The sequence below is a fragment of the Magallana gigas genome, chromosome 4 (genome assembly GCF_963853765.1).
Source record: "Magallana gigas chromosome 4, xbMagGiga1.1, whole genome shotgun sequence".
NCBI lineage: Eukaryota > Metazoa > Mollusca > Bivalvia > Ostreida > Ostreidae > Magallana > Magallana gigas.
In genome coordinates, this window is record NC_088856.1 from 3353290 (window position 1) to 3365494 (window position 12205).

The 12205-nt window shown below is 36.1% G+C and overlaps 1 protein-coding gene across 2 annotated transcripts; it reads left to right on the top strand.

Moving 5' to 3' along the window:
• The first annotated feature begins 774 nt into the window (after window positions 1-774).
• LOC105329935 (uncharacterized) lies at window positions 775-12183 on the top strand. Of its 2 annotated transcripts, XM_011431436.4 has the most exons (11): window positions 775-850; window positions 2601-2702; window positions 3681-3774; window positions 4108-4175; window positions 4737-4855; window positions 5055-5130; window positions 7128-7699; window positions 7797-7924; window positions 9734-9883; window positions 10111-10344; window positions 11136-12183. In XM_011431436.4, exons 1-11 carry the CDS (start codon window positions 833-835, stop codon window positions 11177-11179), a joined length of 1605 nt encoding a protein of 534 aa, XP_011429738.4. In that variant the 5' UTR covers window positions 775-832; the 3' UTR covers window positions 11180-12183. The 2 variants fall into 2 exon arrangements, with proteins under 2 accessions (XP_011429738.4, XP_065937011.1); XM_066080939.1 differs by lacking the exon at window positions 9734-9883.
• The last annotated feature ends 22 nt before the right edge of the window (window positions 12184-12205 follow it).

Below are 12205 nucleotides of genomic sequence, written 5' to 3' on the forward strand. Positions count from 1 at the left end.
ATGTACATGTAGCTTGACCTCTAAACCTCTGACCTCTGAATTAGACATTTAGTTCAAGGTAATTGCACATCATTTATCAGACAATCGCTCGGTCTATGGGTGAAGAATTAGGAGGAATGGGCCAAGAGGAAGGATGGTATCTTATTGACAAAGCATGACAAAGATATGCTGTGACCTTGAACATTTATAAGTGGTGAGGAATAGTTTTTTTATAGGTCTGCGCACGCCGTTTTTCTCAATGACATTCTATGGGTAAAGTATGGGCCAAATTGGACAGAGGGAAGTTAAAATATGACCCGGACAAGAATAAGTCACAAATATCCACCTCTACATGCATATAACCAGGGACGTATATACTATAGTATATACGTCCCTGATATAACCCAGCCAAAATAAGGCCGTCCTAAAAAAAAGGTTTGTTTGGAATTGCCTCCTGGAGGTTTCTAGACCCTGGAGAGGGGGGTTATTTTTCAAAATAGAAGTTTAACTAATTAAGAAGTGGTAAAAAAAAAAAAAATTAAAAAAATCTCCGCATAAAAAAGTTAAAAAAAAATTTTTTTTGCTAGTAAAATTATATCTCGGGGGGGGGGGGGGGTGGTGGTCAGTGAGGCCAAATTGGTACATGGCTAGAGTGAAGTGTGAGCCAGATTTGAGGATGACATATTGTAAAAAAATGTGTTGAAATATCCATAATTCGGTCTTATTTAATTTTGGTTAAAATTATTCGTTTTTTCTATTTTCAATGAGATGTTCGTAAAAATTATTTCATTTTGATTGGTTCGATCAGTACGGCGCCATTATTCAAGAATGTAAACACGATTATGAGAATAGGATGGCTTCATTTGGACAGGTTTTCATTGATTTGATAATTCAAGAAATGCTTAATCAACCGTCTCAATCAATAATAATGCAGCTTCTCAAGTTTCACTTTTTCATACGACATATGACCGTGTCGTGTTGACAGCTTTTCGCCCACATGGGCTCGGTTGTCGGATAGTTGAGTTCTTAATTATTGGTTCCTGATGACAAAATTTATTAAAATTGGTAATCTTATCTGCATTTCTATTGTCATAAAACCATTCACTGAAAACCCTTGTTTCAATCATGTTTTAATCCTGTTTCATCCATGTTACAAAAGAGTATTAAACGAATATGTTAAAAAGGAAAAACAGCACATCATTCATATGATACCAAAGCACCTCCTAGACTACTGATGGCAAAAGAAAAAGGGACAGGCCAATAAAAACAGCAGAGAACATTGAATACACTTTTTGTAACAGCGAATTACAGACTGTCGTAGAGTTTTCAATAGCTTGCTGGATTGCTCAGTAGGGTATACAATTTGGTCAGCCAGGTGTCACATTAGGTCTAAATCTAGGTCGTGTGATTACTTAAACAAAAAAATGCTTTCTTTGGTGATTCATGCGGGATATGAAGGAGGAAACATTGCAGGAAAAATACATAATTAACCCACATTACACTTGTGTAACCCCACAACCTAGATTCAGACTTGATGTAATACCTGGCCAACCAAATTGTATGTATCCCATTGAGCATTCACGCAAGCTATTGAAAACTCTGCCTGTATTCAGTAATTTGATATAAAGTAATTGAAACGGAGGTTTTCAGTGAATGTTTTGTTTTGCAATACACAGAAATACAGATAAGATTACCAATTTTCATCAATTTAGTCTTCAGGAACAAATAATTAAGTATATATACGGTAACTCGTCATAGGCAAGTTGTTCTAGTGCAAAAAAAAAAATCATATTTAAAAGGGCTCAAATAAAATTGTGTTTCGTAGAGAAGGGTTATAGCAAGGGTTTGTTTGCCCTATCAACCTACATGTTCATCAGAGTGTTCGCCATAATTATCGTTCACCCTATACCCTGTTTGCTCCATATCCTGTTTACCCTATTGTATATTTTATTATAAAATGTGTTTTGTTTTACAGTCGTTTTAATTTTTCTCCTTTTACATCTATCATCATTCAATGCTTTTTTTCTCTTAACTGTGAGCAATGTTTACTATAGTTCTAAATTTAGTTATCTAAAATGCACTGTCTATTTTCTGAAAACATAACTGGTTGATTTGTAGATAGCCTCTTTCTGTATGTTCGTGTTTTGTTGTTTTGAAAACAACTGACGAAATGAGGACGTGATATATATATATAATATAATGGGCCTGATAAGGAAATAAGAAACGGCTCTTTTGATTTAGAAAAATATTTAATAGCCGTCATTTTATCAATTAAAGAATTTCATTCGTAATCAATGTTTTATTTTGACATAGACCATGCATTTATGTTAGTCTGATTATAGAATAAATTATTTTATGATATAATATATTTTTACCCTATTGACTAAGAACAATCATTTTACATCAAATGTTTTGAATCTGTGGCAAACAGACCTTAGGCACACAAATTTAGGGTGAACAGACCTTAGGCACACAAATTTAGGGTGAACAGTGCATTGAACAAAAGCATTTTAGGTCGAACAAACATACATCCATGTGAAGTATGAATCACATTTTTACCCTCTGGCAATTTTTTTTTAAACTAAAATAATAGTTTCCAGTAATATAAAATATGGTTTCAGATTGAGTATTCACCAGAAGAACAAGATGCCATACAAAATGCCCTAAGGCAGAAGCTTGGCCCTGAGTTCATCAGTCAGCGTGCTGGGGCAGGAGGCCAAAGGGTAAGTGAATAAACATCTGATAAAAAAAACCAATGTGTACTACTCTTTATTCCTAATTAAACACGAGGAATTAATATATGCGTAATTTAGAGAAGCGCATCTCACGAATTTTGAAATCTCGCCTTTATTTATTGGACATTCTAGTATGTAAACTACATAAAACTATGATAAAAATTTGGCATTTGCAATGTTATGTTTTCGTGATTTGATGGAAAACGGCTGAATTGCGGAATTAAGTACCTGCGTAAAATAAGGAATCTACAGTATATACATGATATAGGAAAAAATTGTCAAATGGGCTCCCTCTTGACTGTGTTCAGATTTATAGTTTGCTCTTACTCCTGTTTTGAGTCGTAGCTTTTAACCAGTAAATCATACATTGTTGTAAAAAAAAAAAAAAGAGATACTGTTTTTGACATACTCATGATATTTAGCAGAATTATTGCTTATATGTTACTAGATTAACTGGTGTGTTACCGTCAGGCAATATATCCGCTCTCAATATATTGATATATAATGGTATGTTGCATCCTCACACCATCAGGATCCTGAGTTGACTCATGGGCGTGGAGTGGACTCAGGACCCCTCACGTGAAGATGGGTACATTGGTATTTTCTAGGAATTGAAGGTCTAAAACGTGCTCATTTTAGTGAAATCTATAAGCTATATAGACACTTGAAGTTTTATGATTTGAAATCATCAATTTTAAAAATGATGCAATTCAGTCTCACCCTTGACTTGTGGTTCATACCATCTATAGACACGAAGGTAACTTACAAGATCATGGTTTTTCAGGAAGGTGAGTGTTCAGTTATTACCAGTCCCTGGTACCGTATACGGTATATGTATAATGGATGAAATTATCACTATACTCACTATTCATTGTGTCTGTACTCGGGGATTATAGTGTTTATTAGACACTTGTTTCATATTGCTTTTATCTGACGATGGACTCTATGTCTTATTCATGTTTACAGCTTGCTTACATTGAGGGATGGCGTCTCATCAACTTGGCCAATGAAATGTTTGGCTTCAATGGCTGGTCTCACTCTGTGACCCAGCAAACTGTCGGTAAGTCAAGACAAACATCAAAGCATGTATGCTTAATTGTAAGATCTGAGGCAGTAACTACCGGTATATACAATTGAGGACTAATTCTGAGTCCATACTATAGCTCCACTGACTGCTGTCTTCAAGACCATTTCATCATCAACAGTCGGTTTTGATATACATTTATTTTTTTTCCAATAAGTGAATAACTGATTCGAGAAAAATAATGCAAAGCATCAGCACTTTGTATATCAGTTATTGCATTGCATATACATGTATATGTACATACAAAATGTTTGAATTTTTTAATGCTTGTTTTAAATGTACATCTGTTATTGATATATACTTTCACAGATTTTGTAGACCACTGTGGAGGCAGGTACTTTGTTGGAGTCAGTGCTTTTGTCAAAGTTCAGCTCAAGGTTTGTGTCATGCACGTGACTAGTTATGCTTCAAAGTACATAAACATGATAAAGCTCATCGCGAATAAAATTAATCAATATACTAAAGATGTCTTGTCATAGTTTCAAGTAAAGGGAAATAGATAACTCATATTTTATACCAATGGTTCCATGTCTCTTTCAACATATAAAATATCAAAAATTTTGAAATGTTAAAACTTGCTTGACATATTAACTATACTCTGTCCCAAGATATTACCGATTTACATTTTTATTGATTACCGGTACTTGATATTTATCAATATCTTATGGTTCAATATTCTTTCAAAAGTATGAAAAAATTTCAAGATTTCTTTTTTTGAAATGCCCCCTCTACTGGCCTCTAGCCTATCAGGTTTCAATACACAGCTAAACAGAGTCTACAGGGATTTTGCATTGCAATAGCCATAAAAGTACTCGAATAATAACATTGAAAAATTGATAAATCAACTGAAATCATTTAAAAATCCATTTATCATGTTTATCACTTGACATGTTAAAGTAAATATATAAAAACAGTTATTTTTTTCTTCTCCTGATAAGGATGGTGTGTTTCATGAAGACATTGGGTATGGTGTTAGTGAAGGAATGAAATCAAAAGCTCTGTCCATTGAGAAAGCTAGGAAAGAAGCTGTTACTGATGGGCTCAAGCGGGCACTCAAGTAAGTATTCAAGTGATCATTAAACGGATTACATTGTTTAAGTCTAATTCAAGTGATGGAAAAAAAATTATCAAATATGAATTCAGAATATGAACTCAAAGATAACATGTATTAAATGAACCAGATAATTTTTTTTGTATGTAGAAATCTCTTTGTTAGTTTGGCAGTTTGTTAATGTAACAATATGTATCAATTGAAGGAGCTTTGGGAATTCCATGGGGAACTGCTTGGCAGACAAAGACTATTTAAAGTGTATCAACAGAGCCCCAAAACCTGTAAGTACATGGTGGTGTGTAATCCTTGGTATTCAGTACATGGTGGTGTGTAATCCTTGGTATTCAGTACATGGTGGTGTGTAATCCTTGGTATTCAGTACATGGTGGGGTGTAATCCTTGGTATTCAGTACTTGGTGGTGTGTAATCCTTGGTATTCAGACACATTATCATACCAACCTGTAAGTACATGGTGGGGTGTAATCCTTGGTATTCAGTACATGGTGGTGTGTAATCCTTGATATTCAGTACATGGTGGGGTGTAATCCTTGGTATTCAGTACATGGTGGTGTGTAATCCTTGGTATTCAGACACATTATCATACCAACCTATAAGTACATGGTGGGGTGTAATCCTTGGTATTCAGTACATGGTGGTGTGTAATCCTTGGTATTCAGTACATGGCGGTGTGTAATCCTTGGTATTCAGTACATGGTGGGGTGTAATCCTTGGTATTCAGTACATGGTGGTGTGTAATCCTTGGTATTCAGTACATGGCGGTGTGTAATCCTTGGTATTCAGAACATGGCGGTGTGTAATCCTTGGTATTCAGTACATGACGGTGTGTAATCCTTGGTATTCAGTACATGGCGGGGTGTAATCCTTGGTATTCAGTACATGGCGGTGTGTAATCCTTGGTATTCAGTACATGACGGGGTGTAATCCTTGGTATTCAGTACATGGCGGGGTGTAATCCTTGGTATTCAGTACATGGCGGTGTGTAATCCTTGGTATTCAGTACATGGCGGTGTGTAATCCTTGGTATTCAGTACATGGCGGTGTGTAATCCTTGGTATTCAGTACATGGCAGTGTGTAATCCTTGGTATTCAGTACATGGCGGGGTGTAATCCTTGGTATTCAGTACATGGCGGGGTGTAATCCTTGGTATTCAGTACATGGCGGGGTGTAATCCTTGGTATTCAGTACATGGCGGTGTGTAATCCTCGGTATTCAGTACATGGCGGTGTGTAATCCTTGGTATTCAGTACATGACGGGGTGTAATCCTCGGTATTCAGTACATGGCGGTGTGTAATCCTCGGTATTCAGTACATGGCGGTGTTTAATCCTTGGTATTCAGTACATGGCGGTGTGTAATCCTCGGTATTCAGTACATGGCGGTGTTTAATCCTTGGTATTCAGTACATGGCGGGGTGTAATCCTTGGTATTCAGTACATGGCGGTGTGTAATCCTTGGTATTCAGTACATGGCGGTGTGTAATCCTTGGTATTCAGTACATGGCGGTGTGTAATCCTTGGTATTCAGTACATGGCGGGGTGTAATCCTTGGTATTCAGTACATGGTGGTGTGTAATCCTTGGTATTCAGTACATGGTGGTGTGTAATCCTTGGTATTCAGTACATGGTGGTGTGTAATCCTTGGTATTCAGACACATTATCATACCAACCTGTAAGTACATGGTGGTGTGTAATCCTTGGTATTCAGACACATTATCATACCAACCTGTAAGTACATGGTGGTGTGTAATCCTTGGTATTCAGACACATTATCATACCAACGTAAGTAAGGTTCCATACCTCAAAGATCCAAGCCAAAAGCAATGTGCCTTGATGATGGCTCCTGTTTATAAATTATGTTGAGAATGCTTGAAAAATTATGAAAGATGTGTTTTATGATAATTTTAGAGCACTTCAACCTTTTCAAAACAACGAAACTGGTCGTATTACATAAGCAGGGTAATTTTCTCATAGTTCCAATTGTAAAACAGTGTTTCCAAAAACAGTTATGGTGAAGCAGAAGTAATTTGCAGTAATTAATTCACCTATTGTGAATGAGAGGGTAGAGACATATATAAAACAGGTGAACATTTCTTTGTATTCTAAATTCAATAAATTTTGAGAGCCACATATATGTATATCATACAGCTTCCGATGACAAGCTACCGATATCAGAATTTTGTGTATTTTATCTAGTGATCAGGTTGCTTTGAAGTTTTTTTTAAGATTAGCAAACTTAATGATATTTGTTTTGTTTGTAGACAGCAAGAGTCTATGACTTGGAGGGAATGAGGAAGACTGACCAAGATGAAGGCATCGAACATGCAAGAAAAAATTCCAATCTCAGAAGACTGTCCAATCAGAGAATGGCTTCTTCTGAACAGACCAATCAAAATCTAGGAAGAAATTTAAATTCAGTGTCAACAACCAATCAGACATCAGATACAGATTCCAGAGACACAGGGATAGGATCTAGAGACAATATAACAGTGACCACCAGTAACTCTTCAAATGAAAACATTTCTAAACATAGTAACTCCCGAGAAGGAAATAAGGTGTCCATGGTAACGGAAAGTGTTCGTGTGACGGGAAGGACCAGCCTGGCAGGTAAAGAGAATATAAACCCACGGGATGCAGAAGTGATAGTAAAAACAGAGTGGGTGTCAGCTGAAGTAGCTCTAGGGGGGGAGGAAGACCAGCCCCCTCAAGAGTTTGTCAGGAGGGGTTCCCTTCCCCTGAACCATGGGGTGGGGACAGGAATGAACCTACGACACAAACGGACTCAGTCTGTGCAGAGAGTTGAACCTGAATCAATCAGTGCACCTCCCTCAAGGTATGTGTAGGGACCTATTAGTTATCTGAATTACTCAAACTTGTCCAAAAGAAATATTTTAAAGAATTTTTAACATGTTTAAGTGCTGTTTAATTAGTTCTAGAGAGGATGAAGATGATTTAAAGGCTAAGCAGGAGAGACTGCAGAGGCAGAGACAGAAACAGATGGAGTTCAAGCAGAAGTTAACAGTCAAACAGACAGACAATACCACCATCAACACCATAGGTAAACTCACAGTCAAACAGACAGACAATACCACCATCAACACCATAGGTAAACTCACAGTCAAACAGACAGACAATACCACCATCAACACCATAGGTAAACTCACAGTCAAACAGACAGACAATACCACCATCAACACCATAGGTAAACTCACAGTCAAACAGACAGACAATACCACCATCAACACCATAGGTAAACTCACAGTCAAACAGACAGACAATACCACCATCAACACCATAGGTAAACTCACAGTCAAACAGACAGACAATACCACCATCAACACCATAGGTAAACTCACAGTCAAACAGACAGACAATACCACCATCAACACCATAGGTAAACTCACAGTCAAACAGACAGACAATACCACCATCAACACCATAGGTAAACTCACAGTCAAACAGACAGACAATACCACCATCAACACCATAGGTAAACTCACAGTCAAACAGACAGACAATACCACCATCAACATCTTAGGTAAACTCACAGTCAAACAGACAGACAATACCACCATCAACATCTTAGGTAAACTCACAGTCAAACAGACAGACAATACCACCATCAACATCTTAGGTAAACTCACAGTCAAACAGACGGACAATACCACCATCAACACCATAGGTAAACTCACAGTCAAACAGACAGACAATACCACCATCAACACCTTAGGTAAACTCACAGTCAAACAGACAGACAATACCACCATCAACACCATAGGTAAACTCACAGTCGAACAGACAGTAATATTTTTGGCAAAGTTCTCCATAATGAGGGCAGTAGAAAAATTAATTGTACGTTGCTTCACAGTAATTAATATACATTATTACTACACTTTCATGTAATAAGTTCTGAAATCTGATTGGTTTAGACACAGTTTATAATTCATTCTATTACCCTCAGTTTATAATTCATTCTATTACCCTCAGTTGATAATCCGTTCTATTACCTTCAGTTTATAATTTGTTCTATTACCCTCAGTTTATTATCCATTCTATTACCCTCAGTTTATAATTTGTTCTATTACCCTCAGTTTATAATCCGTTCTATTACCCTCAGTTTATAATCCGTTCAATTACCCTCAGCGTTAGCAACACACTTGGCACACTTGACACAACGAATTGTTACATGTGCGTAAATTATGAGCATACAGTTCACCGTTGAATTCTTGTTATTCTACATTGATTACCTTTTGAACTAAAACCATCTATAAGATATCTTTTATAGTGCGCTTAAATACAGATGTTGTCATGCCTATTTTTGGCAAATTTATTATGTAAATTAAAAAAACCTGAATTTACTCTCCCTCACTCACCTTAGATTCATGCACGGTTATTTTTTGTGCACTACGTCATCAGTTTCAGAGAATGGTGGTATGAGTTCAGAAGGCACATTGTAGTGATCCAGAAAATTGGATCACACTCTTTAAAATTAATAGTGTCAAGACTGGAAATTTGATTGATATATAATGAATGCTTTTATCAGTTGAGCCTTCGAAACAGTTCTCTTGTGTGTGAAAATTGGATCGTTTTTTTTTCATTATTTCTTTTCTCAGGAATAAATTGTTGTGGTTTTTTTTTGCTTACTCTAATATTTTTCGACTTTACTCTTCTGTCTGTAACCCGATAAAACAGGAGAGAACTTGCTTGTATACACACATATTTGTGGATTTTGGCATAATTTTTTTAAAATCACCTTTAGAGCTCTATGCAGATTATTTATAATATTATTGGTACACTTTATGGGGTTCATTATAATGCCACTTTTTAAAATTATCTTTTTAATGCCCATCTTGTTTTTGACTGTTAGGACCCCCAATGGCTACCTCTACCCCAGCTTTTAATGGCCTTGGCCCACCAATCCATGCCTCCAGTCCCAAGGTTGGGCCAAGGGCGCGACCTCAGAGCAGCTCTGAACCTTCCCCAAACCAACCAGAGCTCCTGCCTGAGGAAAATTATGGTAAAATTTTTAAGGCATCATCTTTTTCTTGATTTATATCATGGAACACTGTTCTAATATTAAAAAATGCTTGGTGTCACGTTTACAGTATAAATAAGGCAAAACCAATGATAACCGGTATTCTTCTTGCAATACTCTATGTGATAAAGCAGCCTGGGTCAGAGAAATCCATATGGCTGACACACAGTCCAAATATGTTAAACAGCGAAAGTCATATTGATTTTCAGAGGACACAGAGATTTGGAACAACTCATTAGACATAGAGAGTATAGACCCATCAGGTGAACATTTAGTGGATGGTCCGGGCAAGAAGCAGCATAATGGAAGTAAGAGTCTGTATAACTCCGAGTCAAGGGGGAGAACTCCCACCAAATCCACCACCGTACAGCACCGCCCCAACACAATGACCAATCACTACCCAGTCACCAAGGCAGCCAGTCGCCAGGCCACAAATCACACAGGTACAGAGCTTTCAAACACATATAACACAAGTACAATAAAAAAAACCCACAAATCAAACAGGTACAGAATATACAGACACAAAGCACACAGGTACAAAATAAGTTACATGTGTGAGGGACTGACACATACATCACATGTACTGTACAGAAAAAATTATACTCATGACTGAGCAACTCTCATTTCATCACAATTTAAACAATGACTTTTCTGGCACAATATTCACTAGGGCAGTTCAAATTGCATTTGTGAGTTAAATACTGTGGAATCATCATTGTCAATGGGGGACCAATGCTTGTGGCCTTCATGGGTAACCCTTGCCCACAAATTGATATCTCCACAACTGTATCACATATTGTACAAGCATTTGCATTAATTATACAGTTTCAACATAAGTTATACAATTTGTAAACAGGTTTACTTGTGACTTGAATAAATTATACAAATACAAACCAAGTTATACAACTTGTAAGCATGTTTTCTATGTGACTGATATGAATTACACAGATACAACACAAACCATACAATGTTTAACCAGGTATACATGTGACTTATATAAGCTACACAGATACAACACAAGTTATACAATGTGTAACCAGACTTTCTATTGTCATACCATATTAATACAACTTCTTTGAATGCACAAATCATAAAGGTGTATGTCCAACTATCTAGTCCATTAGTTTTCAACTTCTTTGCACTCCAAAGTGTATGGTGTTTAACAAATCGTCAATCATTGAACAATCAGGTGTGACTCAAAACAATGAACTTGTTACATGTATTTCAATTTCAGATGATATCAGCAATGTACAGAAGAGAAGACGAGTGGATGTCTAATATCTGCTAGATATCTGTATAGTCAATTAACTGTATAAACCAGACAAGATGTCTATCATGATATCTATCAATACTGCCACAGATCTTGTGATATCAGCCATAGATGGATATCTGTCTGGCTTTTGTGATATCTAGCAGTCACAAACGGATACATGTGTATCTCTGCAGTAGTTTTGATCCATTTTATACCATAGATGATTTACACCTATCATTACCTACCATTATCATGCAGCCAGTCTTGCATGTTTTCTACTGATGTTACATTTGCATTTGAACAACCTAAACCAGCTGTATGCAATTTTTGTCATTTCATGGATTGAAACTTAACACCAGCACAATTTGATTCTAACTAGTCAAGAGAACTCCATTTGTAACATGCAACCATAAAGTTGTATATTGCTGCATCAACCTTTTACTGTAAAATTGAAGTATCATATACCCAGGTATTGATTTAGTAATAAGAAGAAATTAAATATGGATTTGTTTTGTAATATATATATAAATTGCATTAATCACATATGTTATAAAATTGTGCAATTGTCAACTGCAAAATGAGGGTGGGTGGGGATGTGTGTAATTTTGTAATCAAATGTCATGATTGTAACATTATTTCTGGTTTATCAAAAAACTTGAATTAGGTACGAGAATTATCATTAATTATCGTTATCTATGTGATTATGATTATTTGGCACTGTAGTATCTTTTATTCTAACTTATTTTGTGTGTATATTTTGTAGAATTATTGATGGATGAAAATGGTCTAGTTAATGATTAATATGTGTAAAGATAATCAATGAACTTAATGATGTCTCTTTTTTATTTAATGTACTCATATGTAATGCCATTAGAAATATGGAAAGAAGTGCCTTAGTGTTGTATGAATACTTGCCTATTATTTTCTGATGAAAATTTGATCATTTGATATTTGTCACCAATTCTTGATAATATGCATTTGATATTTATTAAGTATACATGTTTATCATAAATCATTGATGTACCTTGAACTAGATCTTTTGTGTCTCAGGG

Excerpts from the sequence above, each read along its gene's own strand:
- LOC105329935 (XM_011431436.4), top strand. Across the intron at positions 7,700-7,796 it reads ATCAGTGCACCTCCCTCAAG|TTCTAGAGAGGATGAAGATG; the intron begins GTATGTGTAGGG and ends CTGTTTAATTAG. Across the intron at positions 7,925-9,733 it reads TACCACCATCAACACCATAG|GACCCCCAATGGCTACCTCT; the intron begins GTAAACTCACAG and ends TTTGACTGTTAG.